This window comes from Rousettus aegyptiacus, unplaced genomic scaffold, assembly GCF_014176215.1.
Source record: "Rousettus aegyptiacus isolate mRouAeg1 unplaced genomic scaffold, mRouAeg1.p scaffold_m13_p_3, whole genome shotgun sequence".
Classification (NCBI taxonomy): domain Eukaryota; kingdom Metazoa; phylum Chordata; class Mammalia; order Chiroptera; family Pteropodidae; genus Rousettus; species Rousettus aegyptiacus.
Genome location: NW_023416306.1, coordinates 135,949,812 through 135,975,186, shown reverse-complemented (window position 1 = coordinate 135,975,186; position 25,375 = coordinate 135,949,812). Strand labels below are relative to the sequence as shown.

At 30.1% G+C, this 25,375-nt stretch overlaps 1 protein-coding gene across 1 annotated transcript in view; it reads left to right on the top strand.

The window, feature by feature from the left end:
- SOS2 (SOS Ras/Rho guanine nucleotide exchange factor 2) overlaps positions 1–25,375 on the top strand; it is an 82,052-nt gene that overhangs the window by 36,272 nt on the left and 20,405 nt on the right. The window contains exons 9-18 of the mRNA XM_016145768.2: positions 5,284–5,411; positions 5,894–6,549; positions 6,925–7,006; positions 8,708–8,830; positions 13,448–13,551; positions 15,113–15,335; positions 18,020–18,139; positions 18,556–18,718; positions 23,051–23,168; positions 24,127–24,299. Coding sequence (XP_016001254.1) covers positions 5,284–5,411; positions 5,894–6,549; positions 6,925–7,006; positions 8,708–8,830; positions 13,448–13,551; positions 15,113–15,335; positions 18,020–18,139; positions 18,556–18,718; positions 23,051–23,168; positions 24,127–24,299 — 1,890 coding nt within the window. The remainder of the gene's footprint in view (positions 1–5,283; positions 5,412–5,893; positions 6,550–6,924; positions 7,007–8,707; positions 8,831–13,447; positions 13,552–15,112; positions 15,336–18,019; positions 18,140–18,555; positions 18,719–23,050; positions 23,169–24,126; positions 24,300–25,375) is intronic.

Genomic DNA, 25,375 nt, shown 5'->3' with positions numbered 1-25,375 from the left:
AACGTTTTGTGGAGTTATTTAAGTCTTTCACCATTTTAAATACTTTCTGTGACTTGTCTTTGCGTTCCACGTTTCTATTTGTTTTTATTGCTGTGCGTTAACTAAACCTTCAGTATATTCCATATTTACTCTAAGGTTAATAGTTTCACTGATGAGACATGGGTGATTTTATAGTTCATTCTTTGAAAACTTAAAGCAGTATTACATAATTATAAAAGAATATCTGCTGCTTTTGGACAGATATCAGAATTCATCAAGTGTTCCTTTTTCCACTTCAGGTTCCATATGCATTTTCCCTTGATCTTTAAGATACCAAATGGGCATATGGAGAGATGGAGATTTTCTGGGGACCATCCATTCTCATTTCTCTATATCATAGATACTGATCTTCATTGACTCCAGCTAACACGTTAGGACTTTTGCCTACTTTTGGATTATTTCCATTTTTAATGTATCTTGCTCAGTAAAATTTTCTTCCCCAACTTTTTTATTGCTTTTGTAAGCAAGGCATTTTCTGCTTGAGCATTTTTATACCTCTCCTTTAGGATACCAGGTTGTTGATTTAGACAACCTATTCAGACTTATCTAACTCATTAGTAATAATATTAAAATAAAATCCAGAATAACGCTAACTCTGTATTTTTTAGGCATGTAGGCAAGGTATTCATTTGATGATTTCTAATGAATGCCTACCTGAAGAATTCTTTTTCATGGAGTCTTATTACTCATAGAGTATAATGCTGGAGCTCACCAGCTTTTGTACACAAATAGATGAGCAACTTGATTGTATATATATCCATGGAGACCAATAGGTCCATAAAGAACTCATAAGAAGGATTGTAGGCTTTATATGAATAATATTTTGGCAGCCCCAGATGTATAGTTGATTCCTAAAATTTTTTAGATAATGTTCATGTCTACTTGGAAGTCCTAGTATTACTCTTATAGTTATCTTCTAATATTTGCAACATTTAAAAATCCTGGTTTGACTCTATAATTGAAGCTTATCGTCCCTCCTATCTGGATGATTAATTTTCTAAATTCCTGAGGTCTGCATCTAAGATCAGGACATTAGCTAAAATGGCCTGACTCATCCTAAGGCCATAGCTACTTTTGCCACCAATTAATTACTGGATTCCAAGTGCTCTTGGCCATTGTGATTAGGACTAGTTAGTCAGTTAATTAAAATAAAGCAGACGTTTTTAATTTTTTGAGGAAACATTAAACTGTGTTCCATAGCAGCTATTACCATTTTACACCTCCACCAACGGTGATAAGGGTGTCAGTTTCTCCACATCCTTGCCAACACTTGTTGTTTTTGTTTTTAGATAGTAGCCATCCAAATGGATGTGAGATAGTATCTCATTGTGGTTTTGATTTGCATTTCCTTAGTAATTAGTGATAGTGAGCAATCATGTACTTGTTGGTTGTTTATCTTTTTTGGAGAAATGTCTAGTCAAGTCTTCTGCCCATTTTTTCCTTGGGTTATTTGTATATTTGTTGCAATAGGAGTTCTTTATGTATTCTGGATGTTAATGCCTCATCAGATATATCATTTGCAAATATTTTCTCCTATTCTGTAGATAAATTGCCTTTTTGTGATACTGTTTGGGCTCAAGTACACATCTAAAATAAATTTCATGTTATGCTCACTTTGGGGTGAGAACCATAAGAAAGAAGCCTGGACCAGTGTGACATAAGGCTATCATATTCCTTTGGGAATAGAAAACACCATCCTGGAATAATTTTAATTTAAAGTTATCTGCTTCGGCCATATACTAAGGGAGATTTATTTGTGGATGTAGCATTTGTATATATTGAGTTTTACTTCCTAGAATCAGAATTTACGATAAGCAAACAGAAAACTATATAATGAGAAATGATAGGCTATCATATATAGTTTACCTGAAATTATTTTATAGTATATTGTTGGCTTATTCTTATTCATAGCAATACTTTAAAGTTCATTTTATAGATAATATGTTTCTTCTTTTGTTCTTTTTACATTTAAACCACTTTGGAGTTAATCACTAACTACTTTCACTTTCTATTTTTTCTCAGATAAGTTTTAGATTTTTTTCTTAACATATATTTCTATCGTTATGTAAGAGGAAAATGGAAAAAACCATACATTCCCTTATTTATAAGTAACTTCATAACATACTTCTTATATTCTAAGAAAAAAAAATCTGTTTATCCTTCTGTTATTAAGAACATATCTACTCTCACTTCAAAATTAATTAATTCGAAGCCAAATAACATTCTTTTACTCTTTATTTCTCTAGTCATTCCTTGGAAATTTAGTAATGGAAAGAATAAAAATTATCCTCTTAAGAGAACTTTATCTTAGTTTAGTTTAAAGCTTCACAAGAAGACATTGTTAATAACTTTTATTATTGAGAAAGATAAGCCAATATTTCAAATGTAAAACAATTGAGTTTCTAGGTAATACTTTTTTACCTTTTACTTTGAAAAACATAGAAAAAAGTTACAAAAGTAGTATAGTGAGCTCTTTTCATCTAAATTTACTAATTGTTAACAGGTAACATTTGCTTTGTCATTGTCTTTGTGTTCCTGTATGTGTGTATGTATATAAATGTATTCATAACAAGTATTTATACAAGTCAGTCATTCTAATTACCTTTTTGGGAACCTGCCATTTGCAGATACTGTACTAAAAATGAATAAAACATATCCCCATGGTTAAGGAGTTCATGGTTTAATAAAGAAGATGAATATCAAATTATTACAGTATAAGTGCCTAATATAAGTAGTACTATGGGCTCATTGAGGCAGGAGTAACTATCTAGGGAAATTACAAAAACTTCATATGGGCATTGGGTAAATAGGAGTTTAGCCTGCTATTCTGGTGTGTTATTTCGGGAGCCATGAAAGACAAATGCTGAGGAACTATTGTGGATTCAAAGACAGTAGAAACATAAGAGCTAAGTGCAACTCTGACTGGATCTTATATTGGGGCGGGTGGGGAATTACCCTAAAGGACTTGATTGGGATAGTGACAAAATTGGATATACACTGTAAATTAGATAATAGAACTTTACCAGTGTTAAATATCCAGAACTCGATCACTATATTGTGAAAGAATATTTTTGTTCTAAGACATACCGCTGAAATATTAAAGGAGTAAAGGGGGATGATACTATTTGAGAGTAATTGATGATATACTGGAGTTTTTCTCACATTCCAAAAACAATCTCAGAAGCATTCAGCAGTGATTCCTTTTTCTCAACAAGAAAAGTTAGTATCACAAACCACTCTCAGATAGTTAAGAGAAAAAAATGGTGCACATGCACTTACACACAGAACGATGAAGCATAGGTGGCAAAATGTTAAAAATTGGTTTTTCAATATCAGGATGTTACTGAAAATATTTGGTGGGGGGCAGGAAGTAGCTTCATAGGGAGAAGACATCTCAATTGTATTATAGAGGCTAAATTCACCAGGTGTATAAAGAAGGGCAGAGGAAGATATGTAGAAAGCCATAGGGGTGTGAAGGAGCATGACTTTTCTGCAAGTAGTTCAGTGTGGTAATTTCTAAGTGTAAGATGTTTAGAATACATTTTTTTCAGATGTCTGTATCTTTCAAATACATTATTTCAAAATGTCTTAATGGATACTCATTAATCTGATATTTATTCTCACTGCCGAAAATTCAGCAATGTTTAGCAAATTATTGGACTAAAGTTATATCAAACAGAGACATTTTTTATATATTTATATCATCAGAAAATCCTGTTTTAAATAACCTGAAGTTTTGTTTCTTTTTCATGGCCTGTAATTATTACATAGATATTAAAAATGACATGGCCATTTTTGTGGAAGAGTTTGAGCAACCTGAAGACCAAATAGACAATAGAAATTTAATATCTCCATACATCTAAATTGAAAAGCAGTTATTTTTATACAATCTCATAATTAGTGATAGTTTGGAAATTTGAACCTACAAAAACAATAAGAATTAAAAACATAAGCATTTTATATTAATATTCATATTTACTAAGGAAGTATTTTAGAGCGGAGCTGAGAAGAATCTTTTTAAAGAAATCTTTGCAATAGCATAATAAGTGATTGGTAGCAAGGAATAATCAAGTGTTGATCCTTTTTTAAACTTCTGTGGTATTTTGTATTGCTTATCTTTTTCTTTCATCCTCTCGATTTTTATTTCTTAATCTAGAGAATAAAGTTTTACTTCTAATAGTCACTTAAATTATTTGGAAGTATCTTGCAAAAATATCAGATTGCTCTGTGCTCCATATAGAGAATAATTCCTAAGACATAGAAATGAGAAGTAATGGACATAATACTCAAACAACATCCATTTAGTTCCTTAATGAGAAAGAAGAACCATCGCTGAATGGTTTTCCATTTATTCTTGGAATATAAGGAAAATTTATCACAAAATTTCTAGTAAGGTAGTTTAAGGTCATGAAATAGATTTGAATTTTAGAAAATTTTGTGAGAAGTGATTAATTTTCCATATTCTTGCATAAATGTATATTTGTATCCATATATTCTACTTAATGCTCCACTTTGAATTCTTCTGTTAAAACATTGGAGCAATGTAAATTTTCTTCCCTTTTGAGAGTAAGATACAAGAGAAATTTTTGGATAAATAAAGTAAGGTCAAAGTTGTTAAGATTAATAATGTAGTTTATAATTCTTATTTCTAAGGGTTAATAAGATAAAAACCATCAAAGGATGGTTTTTTAATATTTACTAGAATGCTTAAATTTTGTGTTATAAAAAATATTAGTTGAATTCTTCATGAGGTGCTGTTTCCAGAAAAGTCTTGATGGCTTGAAGTGCTAACGTTAATAACTTATTTTATATAACAGAGATATTCAAGCTTTTAGAAATCTCTAAAACTTAAGGATTTAATTATTAAAGAATACAAAATAATTTGTTTATCTTATTTTCTCTATTCATAGTCAACTAATAAATAAAAGTCACTTTTAAGCTTCCAATTTGCAAGTTTTAAACTACTTTTATATACTTGGAAAGTGTCCAAATGGTTATCTGAGTTTTTTTTTTCCTTGATTGCTATGGTAATAGGGCCTTATATCTGTATTATCTTTACACATGTAGAAAGAGGGTTGGGTTGAGGGATCAGGTATACATAATTATTTAAAATTATAGCTCTTTTTATTAAGTATATTTAAAATTCACTTAGAGTTTATAATATTTGGTGCTGTTTCCTCTAATTATAAAAAAGGGAAAGAATTGAACAATGCATGTTTAATTTTTCTTTTTGGTTTTTCTTAGCAATTGAAAGCATGTAGTGAAGAACAAGAAGACAGAGAATGTTTGAACCAAGCTATTACTGCTCTCATGAATCTCCAAGGTAGTATGGACCGAATTTACAAGCAGTATGCACCACGACGCCGACCTGGGTAATTCCAAACTGTTGAAAATATAAATGCTTTTGCATACTTCATCTACATCTGATGCCTGGTTTTTTCAAGAAATGTTATTTATAGTGATAGTTGCAATTTTGAAAATTATACTTTTACATTTTTCTTTTGGTCTTAAAATTGGCATTGTCATATTGTTAAGATATACATAATAAAATTTTTAGAGATATTTTTAATATTTTGTATAATTTATATAAAAAGTTAGGATTATTTATAATTTTAATTCTTATAGCAAAAAGAATGAAATATAGAGCTTCTGGTACTTCCCTTTCATAGTAATGAAATTGAGACATGTATCATTTATTAGCAAAGTTAGTTGAAGAAAGTAAATGCTGTGTACAGAGTATAGTGTTTGGTTATTTAATGTTTTTGTCACTTGATGTGAGGTAGTTTACACTTAAAGCAATTAGGGTTGCTTAGCCATTGAATAAGCTAAATTCGTTGTCATATTTTGTTTTTAGGGATCCTGTTTGCCCTTTTTATAATCGCCAATTAAGAAGCAAGCATCTGGCTATTAAAAAAATGAATGAAATTCAGAAAAACATAGATGGATGGGAAGGCAAAGATATTGGACAGTGTTGTAATGAATTCATTATGGAAGGTCCATTGACAAGAATTGGTGCTAAACATGAACGGCATATTTTTCTCTTTGATGGCTTAATGATTAGCTGCAAACCCAATCATAGCCAGTCACGCCTTCCAGGTTACAGTAGTGCAGAATACAGATTAAAAGAAAAATTTGTTATGAGGAAAATACAAATATGTGATAAAGAAGATACTTGTGAGTACAAACATGCTTTTGAGTTAGTATCCAAAGATGAAAACAGTATAATATTTGCAGCTAAGTCTGCTGAAGAGAAAAACAATTGGATGGCAGCACTTATTTCTCTTCATTATCGTAGTACTCTAGATCGAATGCTAGATTCAGTATTATTGAAAGAAGAAAATGAACAACCTTTGAGATTACCAAGTCCTGAAGTATATCGTTTTGTGGTAAAAGACTCTGAGGAAAACATTGTTTTTGAAGACAACTTGCAAAGTAGAAGTGGAATCCCCATTATTAAAGGAGGAACTGTGGTGAAATTAATTGAAAGATTAACATATCATATGTATGCAGGTATGTGAAACTTATTGCAAGTGAGTATCTAGGGCCAAGGATCTAAAGGCTTTTCAAGAATGTTCAAAAATGATTGAGGCTTGGAAAAAAAAAAAATGGATTGCCTCTAAAATAAAAAGAATACTGCAGAATCAAAAGAAATAACTAAGTAAACATCTCTAAAATTTAATATTGTTAACTTCATTATTAAATATTCATAAAAATTGTATTCATGAATCTCAAATTTTAAAACAATCCTCATTTATCAAGAAATACCACGATTGGCAGGAAGAGCCACAGTGGGAGGAGCCAAAATAAAAAGAAAAAGGAAGTAAGGCCTCCAAAATATGCTGAATAAATTGAACATGCAACCTGTTTTATGCTCTACCTTTTCAGATCCCAATTTTGTTCGTACTTTTCTTACTACATATCGTTCATTTTGTAAACCACAGGAATTGCTAAGCTTACTAATTGAACGGTAAGAAAAATATTTATTTCATTTATAATAACATTTTGTAAAAGGTTATCTGTTTTGGTACCTTGCAGAGTATGGGGTACCCAGTATGTATCCAAGTAGTTTTTGAACATAATTTATTTGGTATTAAAATAGTACTATTTTTATTCTCTTTAAAGTGTGTGCTTACTGAAATCCTTTTTTATGACAGGGTTCTTTTCAGATCTTAGAAATATTTATAGTGATAATCAGAAAGACCCATTTTAAAGAATAACCTATGTATCTTAATTTTTTTTCTGTACAATAAAAGAATACTTCCTTAAAAGAGACTTTTATTTTTCACTTTTAAAATGAACTTTTTATTATGGAAAATTTTAAAACATAAGAGTAAATAGAAAAAGATAATAACCTCATTTATCAGTCATCCAACTTCAATAATATTCAACTCATGTGTCTTCTGTTTCCTTAACAACTTCAACACTGTAAACCCTGGATTAGAGTTGGCCTTCTTTATCTAAGGGTTCCTCATCCTCCTTCATAGCCACATCCGAGGATACGAAGTAGAGTCCTGACTAAAGGACTCTACTAGCATCAGTGGATTTCAGTATCCGCTGAAGTCCTGGAACCAACCTCCCATGGATATACCAAGGGACAATTGTATTTTGAAGTAAATCCTAGACAGTGTATTTCATCTGTAAATTAATTAATTTCTTTCTTTCCTTCCTTCCTTCCTTCCTTCCTTCCTTCCTTCTTTTTTTAACATAGCACCTGGTATTCTTAGGTGGCCTCCCATCCAAGTACTAACCAGGTCCATCCCTGCTTAGCTTCCGAGATCAGACGAGATCCAGCACATTCATATTTCTAAAAGATACTCTATTAAAAACATAATTACAACATTAGACATAAAAAATTAACATTTTTCTTTATTATGATTAATTTTTAAAAGTTTTAGATAGATTTTTTCTCTTTTACTGAGTATATTAGTGGCACTTTAAATGTTTTATAGGTTAAAAAATAGTATCTGGACTCCAAAATAAATTGTTTCACATTTAAAAACTTAATACCAGAATTTTATCTTGACCTCTATCAGTGTGTTGTTCTGTGACACTAAGTTTACCAGACTGAATCCATATAATGAATGAGCTGAGAAAATTTACTTGGTTGTATTTCTCTGTCCAAAATAAGGAAAGCACACAGATTAGATTAGATTATAGCTATATTTTTCTATGGTTGGGCAGTTTTTTTTTAACTTTGATTTTACATTATCCACTTAAGTATGTCCTTCAAATATTGTTTAAAATTCAGTTTGGGCCTTCTCTTTGGATTTATATTCTTTTATTTAAAGAAATTAATATCTACTTTCTAAAGATATTAAGGATATATTATTAGATATACCATGTTCTTTAAAGAGGTTATATTCCTTAAAGATTCTTTTCTTGGATCTTTTTCATTGACCTTTTTCTATATTATCAATATAGTTCTAGTTATTCAATTTTTTTTTTTGATAAAAGTAAGAATATGTAAAACCTTGGTACTGTGTAGCTGAAGAGCAATTTTTTGTAATATGTAATGCTTTTAAGTGAAATTTATCAGTAATTGTACTTTTAACGTAAATGGTAGGAAAGAAGGTTATTTAGTTAAAAGATTTTTCCTGCTGTATTTGAAATCCTTTTCATTTATGTATGAACAGTGAAAAAATTTCTCTCATTTTGCTTTTATTTTTAGATTTGAAATTCCGGAGCCGGAACCTACTGAAGCAGATAAATTGGCTGTAGAGAAAGGCGAGCAGCCAATTAGTGCAGACCTTAAAAGGTTTCGCAAGGAATACGTCCAACCAGTACAACTTAGGTTTGGCTTGAATATTTTTTTTTATGTGCCATTCAATTTTCAATATATATAGTTAGCGCAAAAGTTTTTACATCTTCATTCAGGTATAGGTATTGTTATTAACCTCATAGCAGTTAAATTAAACTTCTAAAACTGTATGTGAAGTTACTTTTAAATACTCTGAAAATTTTTAATTATTGAAATATAACATGTTATTTGCATGAGATATCTCTGGCATGTGATGTGTTGTGCTTATAGACCAGGATACCTAATGTAATCATTTTGCATATAGACCAGAATACCTAGTAAGTAAAAATTGTAAAATTGTACATGAGTTTGCCTACTGTCAACCACCCCTCCCCTCCTTTTTTTCTTCATATCTCATTGTTATCATTTAGTAATTTGGGGCTTTTTTACAGTTTATAATATTTATGGAAGTTCAAGCCCTTTCCCCATTCTTCTCCCACAGAATATATAGATATTCATTATTTTATCTAAAAAATCGTTTTAGTAATTTTTTAAAATGTATTCGATAATAGCAGCTGCCAGTTTCTTATTAGTTACTTATTGTGTGTCTCTACTTTATATAAGAGGAAGTTGAAACTTAGCAGGATAAAGTAATTTGAGATAGGTCATATAAAGAAAGTGGTAGGACAGGATTTAAACCCATATCTGTCTGACTTCCTAAGCCTATATTTTTGTTTTTGTTTTTGTTTTACCACTGAATGTTGAAAATTGGAAGCTTATTTGGTTATTAGCCTTTTTTACAGTCTGAAAACCAAAGTAATTATGCCTTTCCATAAAAAAACTGACGTATTTTTATTAATTGTATAGGATCTAAATATTTTTTTTCTCTCTGAATGTTAAGGTTCCTTGATTACTGTTAGCCAATAAATTGCAACTTCAGAACTGGGTTTATTAATTATTTCCTAGGATAATTGCCACCAGTAAATACAGTTTTATAGGAATAATAAGTGTCCCCAGCTATATGTATTTTATCTAAAACTTTCAATATGTCATTCTTCGTATAAGAAGATGAAATTATTTACATATCAGCAATAGAGAAGTAATTAATTTTTTTCTGCTAGCTGTGATGTATTTTGTACTACTGCACACTTTAAGTTAAGCCCCTTGACATGAGGTACAACATGAGGTTGCTATATAGGGGCAGAATATAATCTCAGTTTTGTGCCATCATTTTTCTTTTAGTAGTCATATCACATTTTTAAAATTTATGTTAAGATTTTTTTCAATTACAGTCAACATACAATATTATATTAGTTTTCAGGTGTACAGTGTAGTGATTAGACATGTATATTCTTCAAGTATTTATTTCTAAGCATTTTCTGTTTTCTCAGTCCTATATTTGTATGGTGAATGGAGAAATAACAGCATATCATCTTTGCCACCATGATATTATGATTTTATTTAGGGAAAAGGATACATGAAACAACTATACATTATTCTACTTTAAGTGTTTAAGTTGCTTAGAAAAATACATCCCTGTAAAATTTCAGCAATAGCTAAGATGAGGGTGAAATAATTAGAGAAGGCATCTTGAAAGAGGTAAAATATGAGATTATCTCTAAAGGATGTAGGATTTAGATAGGCAGAAGGGTAATTATAGGTATTCAGGGTTATGAGAAATATTATGAACAAAAGCAAGAAGGCAGAAATGAGAATGGTACCCTGGGAAAACAGGTAAGGAAATTGAATCAAGAGGAATGAAGACGTTGTATTGCAAAGAGTAATAGATGAAATGAATTATATGGAGTGGGGTGATAAGATGACCTTGAAATCTAAGCCAGGTTGTTAAACATCCTGTAAGCATCAAAGGATTTTTAGCAATGATAGCATCCATAGCCACCCCCTTATCCGTGGTTTTGTTTTCAGTGATTTCAGTTAACCCATGGTCAATCATGGTCTGAAAATATTAAATGGAAAATTCCAGAAATAAACAATTCATAAGTTTTAAATTGCAAACTGTTCTGAATAGCATGATGAAATCTTGTGCTGTCCTGCTCCATCCTGCCTGGAATGTGCATCACCCTTTTGTCCAGTGTATTTAGACTATATACCCTATCTGCCTGTTAGTCAGTAGCTGTCTCAGTAATCAGATTAACTTGTCTTGGTATTGCAGTGCTTTCGTTCAAGGTTACTAAGGTCTGTGATAAGAAAGAATCTTCTATCTGTGAAATTGCCTAATTTAAAAATAAAACTTTATCATAAGTCTATATAGGAAAAGACATACTATAGATAGAGTTTGGTACTATCCATGGTTTTAGGCATCTATTAGGTGCTCTTGGATCATTTCCCTTATGGATAAAAGGAGACTACTGTAGAGAATTTTATAATGATAGTAACTCTTTCAACATTGTATTACAAAATTTTAACATAAAGCAAAGTTGAAAGAATTTTACAGTGAAAACTCATAAACCTACCACCTAGATCTACTGTTAATGTTTTGCTGTACTTAGTGTGTCACATATCTATTTATTTATCATTCTTCTTTTGGTCCATTAATATAGTTTTGGGAATGTACATTGAAGTACATTTCTCCTTAAATATTTCAACTTGTATATCATTAATGGTATTTGTTTATTGTCCTTTTGTCCTAAAATGTGTGTACACATATGTGACACATATGTATCTTAATTGTACTTTGAATTTTAACAAATACACGCATCTGTATAGTCTAAACTTTTTCCAAGATATAAAATGTTATCATTACCCCAGAAAGTTCCCTTGTGCCTGTTCTAGTTAGTTTTTGTTCTCATTGCCCAAAGCAATATTCATTTTCCTACATAGATTAATTTTATCATTTTTAGAATTCCATTCAAATGGATTTTTAACATTATCTATACTTTTGTCTGACTTTCACTGAACGTGCTTTTGAGCTTGTTATTATTTGTATCAGTAGTTCTATTTTATTACTAAGGTGGTATTCTATGAATATACCACAGTTTATTAATTTTCCCACTGAAGAACACCTGGGTTCTTTTCAGTTTTTGATTATTATGAACTTTATTTTACAAGTTTTTTGTGAATGTATTTTTTATGTGGTATCTTGGGTAAATAACTCAGTAGAATGGCAGGGTCATAGGGTAGGTGTATATTTAATTTTTAAAAAACCGCCAAATCTATTCCCAAAGCGATCTTATTGTATTTCACTCTCACCAGCAATGTATGAGAGTTTCAGTTGCTCTATATCTTCATTAACATTTAATGATGTCAGCTTTTATACTTTAGCTACACTGGTGGGGTATAGTGGTATTTCTCTGTGGTTTTAATTTGTATTTTCTGATGACTAATGATGTTGGAACTTTTCATTGTCTCTTATTGGCTATTTATGCTTATTTTGTGAAGAATCTATTGAGATTTTCAGCCTATTTTTTGAGTTGTTAGTCTTTTTATTATTGACTTGTATATTTAGTAGGAATGGATGCCAGTCTTTTGTCAGATAAATGTTTTGCAAATGTATTCTCCCAATCTGTGGCATGCCTATTACTTTTCTTAATGTCTTTTGACAAGCAGAAGTTTTTAAATTTGATGAAATCTAAGATTTTTTTTCTCATGATAATTTTATTTATTTTTAAATTAAGTTTATTAGGGTAACATTTGGTTAATACAATTATATAATTTTTAGGTGTGCATTATAATTTAGTATCTGTATATTCTATTTTGTGTTTACCACTCAAAGTCCACTGTCCTTCATTACATGATAATTTTAAATTATACTGTATGCTGTAGTAACCAGGAAGGAGAGGAAATGGAAGCAGTTATTTGACTTGACTTAGTGTAAACTAGAAGTTAACAGTTTTGTGATCTCTTGAAATGTTCTCTAAGCCACAGAGCTTACTAGGCACACGTGACTAAGGTGGTTTTAATATAGATAACATGACAAAGACTGGGAATTTAAAGACTTTTCTTAGTCTGAGAGAAAAACTGTTATCTCAGTTAAAGAGAAGAAAGCTAAACTTCGAAATAATGAAGGAAATAATGTTAATCTAATTAATTTTATAGTATATATAAATCTGGTGGAGAGTGGAATGATATATTTGTAAAGATTGATTAAATTTCTACTTGCAAGTTATATGTAATATTTTTTGGTACTGCAAAACAAAATAGTTCTCTATCACAAATATTTTTGTCTTTTGAAATAAAATAAGAGAATGTGGACATACCTGTAAATTACATAGAAATTTGATGGTAGCATTTGAATTTAGAACCAGATACACTAAATCTTAGTTGGTTTTCTGTTAAATGTGAAAAATATATTAAAATTTTTATCTTAAAAAAATTCTTAATGTAAGCATTTAAAAATAGCTTTTATACAATATAGAGTATGAATTTTATACATATGAAGAATGAAAAGGTACTTTTCCTAAACATAAACAGGTAATTAAGTACAGGAACTAAAATATTTATGCTTATAAATATTTTTGAAAGTATAATTTTTAAATAATAAAGTTCATATTATTGAAGCTCTTAAAATATTGATTAAATACAAATTACAGATTCTTTGAGTATTATAATGGCCTTTGTATATAAAGCTTTCACTATGGTATTAGAGAAATAAAAGATGTCAGTTCGAATGCTTAGATTTCACTAAACTGTGTTTTTTTCCCATTTTATCAGAATCTTAAATGTTTTTCGGCACTGGGTTGAACACCATTTTTATGACTTTGAAAGAGATTTGGAGTTGCTTGAAAGACTAGAATCCTTCATTTCAAGTGTAAGAGGTATATTATTTAAAGGTTTGATTGAATCTTATGTCACACATGAGTTTATTTTTAAATTTGTGTAACTTAAGCTTAACTATTTTTCATTTTTAAAAAGGTGTAATAACATTTGGAATTATTTTTATAGACTGTAAGGAGCACAGATATGTTTAAAGCCACCTGATGTCTTAGAACGTTGCCTTTTCAAGTTTTTTAAGGAGGACCCTTCTTTTAAAGAAGTCCAGTCTTCAACTTTATCTCATGTCAAGGTTGCCATTACTTCGTCTAATTAAATATTTGTATAATTTTACCTGTTCCTTATTCTCCTTAATCTTATTCTTTAGTTGTAAACGGTTAACAGCTTTTAAATAGTATTTGCTTCCTTAGGAAAAGTTTTTGGTATATTTTTGGCACTTGAAAGATAGGAGTTTCCTACCTGAAGTTTCAGAACACAGCCCATGAACTGAAACTAGGCCATGAATATTTGAACAAATGTATGTATCATCAAATGTATATTACTGAATCAAGAACATTTATGATTTATCGAATAGTATAAGGCATTAATTAAGAATACCATAACTAAGCCCAGTTTATTTCATCTCATACTTGTTTGTTAAGGGGAATTTTACTTAAAACAGAGAATGCAATTTCTTTGTTTCAGAGTTTAAGGTACATAAAGTGTGCTTTAAAATTATTTATAGCACTAAGTTAATTTTTAAACAAGGACACTAGATTATATGTGATCTAGGAAGCTTCTAAAATAAAATAAAACAAGTAAATTATTATGTTAATGTCTATAGTTAATGTCTAAAAGACCTTTCCTATACATGTTATACCTCAGGATAATCAAGTAGTTGATGTATGAAAGTTCCGTTTTATAGAAGTATTGCAACTAATAAATGAATGGTTTATAGAATATTACCATTTCTTAACTCCTAGTAACATCACAAAAGGAGAAGTAAATGGATATTATATGCTTCCTGTTAGAAACATTCTTGCAGATATTCATTAAAAAAAAATTAATCTTGAATCAGATCAAGTCCCTATGTGTCTGATTTACAGAAAATACAGGGACAATGAGATATGGCAATGACATCACAGGGATGGGATTGGTAAGATTCAGACTTGGGAAACACCACAGAGTAAATGGTTCAATTTCAAAACATAAATTGCAAGCAAAATGAGAGATAAAGAGGAAACCCATAGATTAAAGGGGACTTGAGACATAAGTGTATAGATCTTATATAAATCCTATTTCAAACAAACCAACTAACTGTAAGAAAACATTTATGAAGCAATCAGGGAGATTTGAAAACTAGGTATTTGAGGATATTAAGAAGTTTTTTTATGTGTGATAATGATATTGTTATTTTAAACATTTTTAACTTTTAAATAAATACTTAAATATGGATGAAATGATATATTTGTTTTGAAATAACATGAGGATTGGAGGGAGGGCATGAGTCGGGCTTAGATGAAACAAGAATATTCTGCTGAGTTGATGTTGTTGAAGCTGGGTGAAGGTTAAAGATTATATGAAGTTTGGTAGTTGTTTATTAAATAAACACATTTTCCCCCCTAGGGAAAGCCATGAAGAAATGGGTAGAGTCCATTGCTAAGATCATCAGGAGGAAGAAACAAGCTCAGGCAAATGGAATAAGCCACAATATTACCTTTGAAAGTCCACCTCCACCAATTGAATGGCATATCAGCAGACCAGGACAGTTTGAAACATTTGATCTTATGACACTTCATCCAATAGAAATTGCACGTCAGCTGACACTTTTGGAATCTGATCTTTACAGGTAGACAATTAACATTAACTTGATGCTCTGTTTTCAAGAACCTTGAACATCCCTCTATTTTCAGAACATTTAGCAAATTATTCATGAGTGCTTAAAATACTTAACCTATTCTTGTAGGGATGGTGGAAAGTTCATAGCACAGTTTTTAACTTCAGTCTATTCTGCAGGTAAAAATCTTAAAATGTATTGCTATTTAGGCCTAGATTTGATACTAGCAATCTTTCACAAGAGCAGAGGCAGAGAGAAGATTAATGCAGTGGAGTAGCAACCACTTTCAAGGCATTCACCAATCTCCTACTCCCACTACTTTTCTCAGATTGCTTTATTGAGTCGTTTGAGCTAAGTCAGTATGGATGCTAGGCTTTTGGCATCTAAATAAAGAGAATATTGAGTGAGACAAGCCGCCTTCTTTATTCTTTTTTCTTTTTTCTTTTTTTTAAAGATTCAACATAATCAAAATTTTATTTGGGGTTTTGGTCGGGTTATGTTCGTTAGGCAAATGAATAATTAAATTCTTAGAAGAATTTCTTTTAAGTAGTCTCAAATACTTCAGCTCTTTGAAGTCATTATTAACTTTAAAGAAAAGTTATCTCTGAAATAGTGTGATGAAAAACCATGCTGAAAACTTTCATTTATAAGGCTGACTGGAAATGTGATTGGCTGTTATTTTAATCTGTACTGCAACATCGGTCTATATATATAATGCATTCCTGCCATTACCTATATCCACACAGATCACCCATTCATAACCTAACATTTTAGTTTCACTGGAAGTGTCACTCTCTGCTCCAAATCAGCATCTTTCATGGTCATATTCTGAATCTTGTCATCACCCCAAATCATTCTTATTCCAGAATTACCAATTCAAGCTTCTCATTCCTTCCTAACCACAGTCTTCTCTCCTTTCCGCTTGCTTAAGCAACTTTCTTCTGTCAATTCTTTTTAAAAACTACTATCCTTTCCCAGTGCATTAACACTTTTTTGTCCCTTCCTCCCTCCTAATTTAAGCTTTCATTTTTCATTTACAACCCAGGCTCCTGTGAAGAGTACAGGCATTGCAGGTAACACTACCTTTCAACTGCACACCCCAAGTTATACTGGTTAGCAGCTGTTTTTTGTTTTGTTTTGTTTTGTTTTACAGGGATTACACAGAGAAAGGTAAGAATATGTAGCTTAGTGCTAGTGGAAAATGTAGGAATGCACTGGAGATAAAACTTTGCTTTCTGTAGAATTGGGCCCCTGGTTTGCCCTGGCTATAGTCTTAAGAATTTAGCACACATGTCAGAGATTGTCAACATCTGATTCAGAGTGTCACATTATATTTTAAGTATTTTTGAATTTAGGTGGTTTTTGTTTATATAGGAATTTGTGATAGGTAGGAATGAAAGGACTTGTTACTTGAGATAACAAAACAAATAATGCTGAATCAAGTTTTTTCATAGAGTGAATATTACATGAATGAATATCAGAAAAAGCACTTAGCTCTATGTGGATGGCTTTCAGAATATAGAAATACCTTTGTTAAATGATATGTATATTATGGAAGACATAACATACATAAAACATTGACACTATAAACTAAATTTCTGGTGAAATAATAGAACCATTTTAAGACTTATTTCAAAAACTGTTAGCAAGCACCCATTTGTACTCAAATTTACTGATTAAAAACATGTTTTAAAAAATTAATAGCCAAGTCTATAGGACATTGATGGAAATGCCCTGGTTAATTTTTTAAATTAGGTAATCCTAATTGACTGTATACAAGGATTTAATCCTTTCTTTTGTTTGAATTTTTATTAAATATTTCAAGTATTTCAAAAAATGTAGAAAATAATATAATGAGGGCTTATGAACAACAAAAACATTACAAATAAAATTGAAATCCTTTGCGTAATTCTCTCTAATCCCATTCTTCTTTCGCCCAAGGAACAATGACTCTCCTGTATTTGGTGTCTACTATTCTATAAATGTCTTTATAATTTATATACTTACAAACATTCATAAACAACATATACATTATTTTGTACATTTTAAAACTTTATACTTATGTATCATCCTGCATCTTATTTTTTACTTAAACTGTTTCTAGTATTTGTCCAAGTTGGTGAATATAGCTCCAGTTTGCTTGTTTTCATTGCTTTTTAGTTTTCAGTGTATAAATACTCCATAATTTATCTAGTCTCTTGATGATGAGCCTCTAGGTTGTTTGGGATTTTCACTGCTTTGCAAACAAAGCTTTACTGAACATTCCTATAAATGTTTTCTTTATAACCTGTTGTATCTAGACTATATACCTATATATGGAATTGCTGGGTGATCTGGTATGTATATCTTCCGTATTAAGAGACATTGACAAATTGCTTTATGAAGTAGTCATATCAACTTTATTTGCACATCAGTATTGAGAGCTTTTTTCACATTTTTACTCATTTGATATCAGGCTTTTTGTTAGTCAGACAGAAATAAAATGGTTTAATGTTCTTTTCCCCGAGTAAGAAATAAAGTAATTTTTTTATATATATTTGTGCCTAGTAAGGTCTCTTCCTCGGGGATTTACCTCTTCTTATGTTTTTCCATTTACCTTGTAGGTTAATTTTTTCTTACTAAGTTTTGGGAAACTATTAAATAATTTTAATACTAATCCTCTATGGGTTAAGTTGCATTAATTTTTGGTTCTACAGGAAAGTACAACCCTCTGAACTTGTAGGAAGTGTATGGACCAAAGAAGATAAAGAAATAAATTCTCCAAATTTATTAAAAATGATTCGCCACACTACAAATCTTACGCTCTGGTTTGAAAAGTAAGTTTTTACTTATTCTGCCTTATCCTAACCCCTCCCCCCGCAAGGTGTGGCAGATTTATATTTACTTATCTATCTATCTATCTATCTATCTATCTATCTATCTATCTGTCTATTTATTTATTTTTGTGGTGACATTGGTTAACTAAATCCAATAAGTTTCAGCTGTACACTTTAACAGTAAGGCATATATATATTTACACTGTGTGTTCACCTCCCATAGTTAGATTTCTTTCTGTAACCACATATTTGACCCCCTTTACCCCATCCACCTCTCCCCATCTTATTCTTAATAATCATAATATTCAGTCATATATGAGGTAAAATCTTGGCTGAAAATGTTTCTTTTCTACATGAAGTGAAGAAATTGGTTTCTAAGGCATGAATATTTTATTTGTTCTCTTTTTTTTGTTTAGGTGCATTGTGGAAGCAGAAAATTTTGAGGAACGAGTGGCAGTACTGAGTAGAATTATAGAAATTCTGCAAGTCTTTCAAGATTTGAATAATTTCAATGGTGTATTGGAGATAGTCAGTGCAGTAAATTCAGTGTCAGTATACAGACTAGACCATACATTTGAGGTAAGTTTTGGGCTTACATATTTCATCATTTTGGGAAAAGAAAAGAGATTCCTCTACCACTAATCTTGAGTATATCTATCTTATTTCCTTAAATGTAGTAATATCAAGATATTAGAAAATCCATCAGTATACGCTAAAAAGCCCAGAATTCATAAAAGAATATGGGACTTACAACCTTGTTTAATATGCTTAACTAAAATGTAATGAAGTTCCAAATGGATTTTTTTCAATGGCACATTGATTGATAGCTGCAAATAAATGACAAAGGATTTTAAATATTAAATATAAAAATTAACTTTAACTACCTTTAGTATACAAAGAAAGAGTAACATGGACAGAACCCTTTATAAACCTTAAATTTGTTTTGTTAATTATAAAGTAGTATGTTTAATGTTTATTATAGAAAGTTAAGAAGATACAGAAAGTATAGAAGGATATTTCACATTTTTTAATAATAAAATTGAGGTCACATTGGACATAGATTTTTGTGGTCTATACCTTTTTATCATAAACATTTCTTGTTTTGTTAGCTTATCTTAAAAACAAGTTTTTAATGGCTGCATGGTTTTCTATCCTGTAGACAAACCATAATTTATTTTATACTCTTATTGTGGGACAGTTATTTCTGATTTTTTCTGTGGTAAATAATTTAACATGGAACATTCATATAAATAAATCTTTGTAAGAATTTGATTATTTCCCTAGAATAAATTTCCAGAAGTGGAATACCTAGGTCAGAGTATTTGTATATTTTAAGACTTTTGATACTAATGCCGAGATGCTCTCTACTGTGATATGATAAATCCCCCTAGGTATTCCTTTATTAAAAACATTTATAAATTTCACGGGCCAGAAAAATACTCATTTTTTATAATATATATATTTTAAAATGACTAGTGAGGTTGAATATTTTTAAATGCATTTACTGGCCATTTTAATTTTTTTAAAATTTGTTCATATCCTCTTTCTATTTGGGTGTTTGTATTTTATTGATTTTTATGAACTTTTATATATGAAAGATATTAACACTTATATATTGCCCATATAATCACCTTTCTATTTGTCTTTATCTGCGTTTTAATTTTAAAAAATTATATAACGTTTTCATATATGGGTAGTTTATCATTATTATTTAAACATATTAGTCTCTTTATATATGAATTTGTCCTTTGCTTTTGTACCTAGAAAATCTTCTTTTAATGCCTAAGTGAAGGACAAAATGTTAGAGACGCAGCCATGCAAATATATTGCCTTTGGCAATGTGAATTATAGTCTTTCTGGAAAGTAATCTGTCTATGCATGTTAAAATTAAAATATACATACTGTTGGATCCAGAAATAAAAGTACTGTAAAGTTAATTTACAAAGATGTAATTTCTGTGGCATTAATTGTAGTAGCAATTGTAGAAAACTGGAAACAACCTGTTTGTTCATCAATAGAAGAATGAGTGAATACATTATCCTACACCATTTTTAATTTGCTAGTGTAGAATATTGTTCAGCTACAGAAAAGAAATGAATAAAGATCTATGTATATTGACTCGGAAGAATGTTTGATATTTTATGGGGAAGTTATTTTAAAAATGTCAGAATAAGGAGTATAATATGATATAACAAAACACTAAACAACATATAAGTGAAGTTGCATGAGCATTGAAAAGAGTGTGGGAGGATACCTACTTTTTTCTTAACAGTGGTTCTTCCAGTGGGTTGTGATTAAAAGGAAGTGGAGAGTAAACTGCTTTCCTGGATATCATTTTCTATTTAGGTGTTTGCATTTTATTGATTTGTATGAACTTTTTATATATTAAAGATATTAACAAATATTGCCAAATAATCAGTTTAATAATCATTTCAATTCTGATTTTGAAAACCGAAGTAGTGCATTCATTTTGAGAAGTTAAGCTTTAGTTTTTTTAAAATATTGAGTACAGAACAGTATTTATTAAAATATGTATAAGGTATAAAGAATAAAAATACAAAGAACACCTGTATACCTGGCATCCAGTTTGAGAACTTTCAATCCCATCTCCTTTCTTGCCAGCTACCATTCTGAATTTCACGCTTATCATTCTCTTGTTTTTTTTCTGTAGTTTTACTATTTGTATCTCAAAACAATATATTGTTTCATTTGTGTATTTCTTAATTATATATGAATATAATTCTTTCAAGACTTTGTTCATTCAGTATTAGATTCCTAAAATTCATCCGTATTGTTTTTGTAGCTATAGTTGATTCTTGTTCATAGGTGTATCATAGTATAGGAATAAATTTACCAAAATTATTTTATTCATTAGTTCATGGTCATTCGGATTGGTTCCAGAGTGGGGTTATTGTCAGTAATATTGCCATGAACATTTTCTGCATATATCCTGGTACATACATGCACAAATTTCTCTAAGTTATATGTGTAGAAATATAATTACTGATGATAGGATATGGATATCTTTAGCTTTACTAGATAATGCCAAATTGTTTTTCCAAGTAAATGTACCAGTTTATACTCCTACCAGAAATATATGGGTTCTAGCTATTGCACATTCGCATCAATATTTGATATTGTGAATTCTTTTAATATTTTTCAGTCTTTCGGTTTTGGTTTATAATTCTCTGATTTCTAATGAGTTCGAACCTATTTTTAAATGTTTATTCATTCTTTGTATTTCTTAGTGTGGAAATTTTTTGACTTATTTTCATTGAGTTTTTTTTATGAATTTGTATGAGTTTTCATATACTGAATTTTAATTCTTTGTCAGTTATGTGTGTTGTAAATCCCTTTTTCCAGATTTAAGCTTCCTTTTCACCTTTTTTATGATATCGTTTGATGAACAAACGTTCTTAACGTAGTTGAATCTACTTACTTTGCAATTTGTGCTTTTTAGGGTCTTACTTAACAGATCCTCTATTATCTTAATACTTTGTCTTTCACATTAAGTCCTTAATCCAGCTGGAAATGAGTTAACTATGATATGAGGTTCGAGTTTAATTTCATTTTTTTGTTCCATATGGCTAGCCAGTTGCTCCCATTTATTGAAAGTCCATCCTTTCCCTATTGATCTGTAGTGCCAGCTGTGTCATAAATTGAGTGTCCATAAATATGTGGATCTGTTTCTGTTGTCTCTGTTCTGTTCCTTTGATGTATTTGGTTGTTTCTGTGCCAGTGCCACGTGTCTAAATTACCATAACTTTATATATCAGTTTTTGATAAAGTATAGTAGGGCAAGTTCTCACCAGTCTTGTTCTTTTTCACGAGTGACTATTCTGGATCCATGGCTCTTCTATATAAATTTTAGAATCAGTTTAAATTTCATTTTTTTAAGTCAAGATTTTGATAGGAATTGCATTGGCTATATAAATCAATTAGTGAAGAGCTGACATTTTTATTATAATGAGTCTTTCCCACCATGAGATGGACATGATATGTCTTCCCATTTATTTATTTATTTAATAAAGTTTTATGGTTTCCTTGATGGAGATCTCACAGATCCAGTTAGATTTGTATTAGAATGTTCTTTAAAATCTTTATTAATGGTATCTAGAAATATAGTCGATTTTTGCCTATTGGCTTTATTCCAGTAATATTGCTAAATTATCTCACTAATACTCTATATGTATATTTATTGGTTTCTTCACAACACACCCTCTGTGAATACTGACAGTTTTTCTTTTCATTTCCTAGACCTTTATTTTTGTCTATGCTAGTTAGGGCTTTTGTATAGTACTGAATAAAAGTTACAGTGTAGTCACCTTTGCTCTTCCTTAAGTTAAAGGAAATGGGTTTGAATGGTTCTCAGTTACATATAATGTTTGCTATGGGTGTGTGTGTTGGTGTGTGTCAATTTAAAAATAACATAATTTTTAATAAGAAAATGTAATAATGAGATATAAAAGGAATGACTCTGCTTACTTGACTTATTAAATTTTTGTTCAGTTCTCTCTCATAGCCTCCTCCTTACCAAATCCTGCCTTAGCCCCAGAAGACTTTTCAGTGGGAAATATTTGAATGATAAGGGATTATATTTCTCTCCTAAAACTATATTTAACTTTAAACTTTAGGTTAATCAGAATTATAACTAATAAATTCTGAGAAATAATTTTTTAATCACTTAATCGCTTAATTCTCTAATTTATATTGGGAAAAAATAGATTTTTAAATTTTGTATTTATAGATATGAGGGGAATCATTTCAGGTGAGCATAGAAAGAAAAACGACTTTTCTCAATATAAAAAATGTTATCAAATATTTGAAATTTTATAAAATTTAAAACTCTACATCCATAAAATACGATTGAATTACAAAAAACAAATTGTTCTCAATTTATGTATTTGAAAGGCATTGCAGGAAAGAAAAAGGAGAATTTTGGATGAAGCTGTGGAATTGAGTCAAGACCACTTTAAAAAATACCTAGTAAAACTTAAGTCAATCAATCCACCTTGTGTGCCTTTTTTTGGTAAGTTACTAAATATGGTTTTATATTTTGGAGGAGAGTGTGTTGTCGCCAAAAGAGACCATCCTTTAGAGGCAGTGTGTCCTGATTTTATATCTGAGAGCCATTTACTTTTATTAGCTGTCTATGTTGATAAGGAAAACATAAACTCTTTATTTCCTTATCTGTAAAATGAAGATTATGATAATTACCTGATAAAATTGTATGGAGCTCTGTGGGATCTCTTCTGTAAAAGCACATATCGAATTCATGTGGCTCCACCCTCATGACTTAAGCACCTCCCAAAGGCCCCACCTTCTAGTAGTATCACATAGGATGTTAGGATTTCCATCTATGAATTTTGAACATTCAAACCATAGTATACACATATGCATACCTGGTTGTGATAAAAATGTTTCCAGACATTTCCAAATACCCTTGGGGGACAAAATTGCCCCCAGTTTAGAGCTACTGATTTAAATGAATCAGTAATTATGCATGAAAAAGGAACTAAAAACTTTACTGTCCCAGAGTGAGGAATAATTCTTTTTCAACCTAAATTATGAGCTTTGGGAAAACAGAGAATTAGTTTATAAATATGTAGTGTGATTAACCAGAATTGGCTAAAAGTTAATTTATTGATCAGTAATCATTTAAGATCATTGGCATTAAATATTTATAACCAAATAGTAAAATGGTTAGAATAGATTTGCATTTTAGACTTTGGAAATGAATCCTCCTTTTTATTTTAGGCTATTGGTCTAAGAAATGACAAATTAAGCTCTTTCAGAACTTTTTATTTTAAATGTTTCCATGTCAAAAAAATTATTAATTTAATTAATTGTTAAGTATATCAGAGACTTAATATCTTAAGAGTAGAATTGCTAGATTATAGGATGTCTTTCAACTTTACTAGATTAATTGTTTTCTCAATGGTTAAGTAACCAACTTTATAACTTTTCCTCAAATACTTTTTTACTAGGAATATATTTAACAAATATTCTGAAGACTGAAGAAGGGAATAATGATTTTTTAAAAAAGAAAGGGAAAGACTTAATCAATTTCAGTAAGAGGAGGAAAGTGGCTGAAATTACTGGAGAAATTCAGCAGTATCAGAATCAACCTTATTGTTTACGGATAGAACCAGAAATGAGGGTAAATATTTTTTTTGCTCATCTTTAAAAGAGAACATGTTAAATCTCTGCTATCTCTAAGAAATACCATAACCACACAGTATGCTCTTTATTTTTTCTATGAAAATAACATTATTAGTTAATAGTAAATAGAAATGGTAAATAGATATTCAGCACTAAAAATCTGAAGTTATTAATATTATTAGATACTTTCTCTTGAAAGCATTGTTTCTTTGTATAACTGGTTCAGGTAACACATTGAAAAACCAAATGACAAAATGGAATAAAAGAAGTTTTCTGATGTCCATACAGTAAAAATTTTCTTCTAGTACTATCATTGATTGGTAGCCATTTTAGATATTTTACATGTGTCGATATGACATTACATAATCTCTTCATAAGAAAAGTGGGTTTAAATAGAGGAAGGGTCTTATAGAATGGAATGTATATATGTATAACAAGAATTATTTTTTTTAACATTCTATAAATTGATGTTCTATTTTGAGTAATTCATAATATTGATTCTATGGTACTGTAAATGTAAAATCCCTTTTAAATTACAGTAAATTATTATATTTATGTTAAATGAATTTTATTGTATTATAATTATTTGAAATCCAGAACATAAAATAACTTGATCAGAATAAGTTCGCCTGTAACATTAAAAATTGCTGAACTTTCAGATGTAGTCTGCAGGTTGGGCATATTGAGTAAAAATGGTCACCATCACTCCTGCCCTCTAAAAATATAAGATTGTAACCATTCTTTGTTCCTAGTTCAGCACAAAGTACTCTAAAATCCTAAGACTGACCTTAAAGTATACCATTATGAAAATATAAACAGATACCTGCACTAAAGAAAATAGTGTGTTTAAAATATTTTGTAGTTAAGAATGTGACTATTTAAAAAAAAAAAAAAAAGAATAATAAGCTACTATTGTATTCCATTCTCTCACAATTGGGCCAACCCTCTGTGACATGAAGTTTAATAGGGCTAAGGATATATGTTCTTAAACCCAGGTTAGAGTTCACAGTACATTTTCCCACATTGTACTTGATTGTACTTGAATAGTACTTTAAGCATTTATATGTCAGTAAC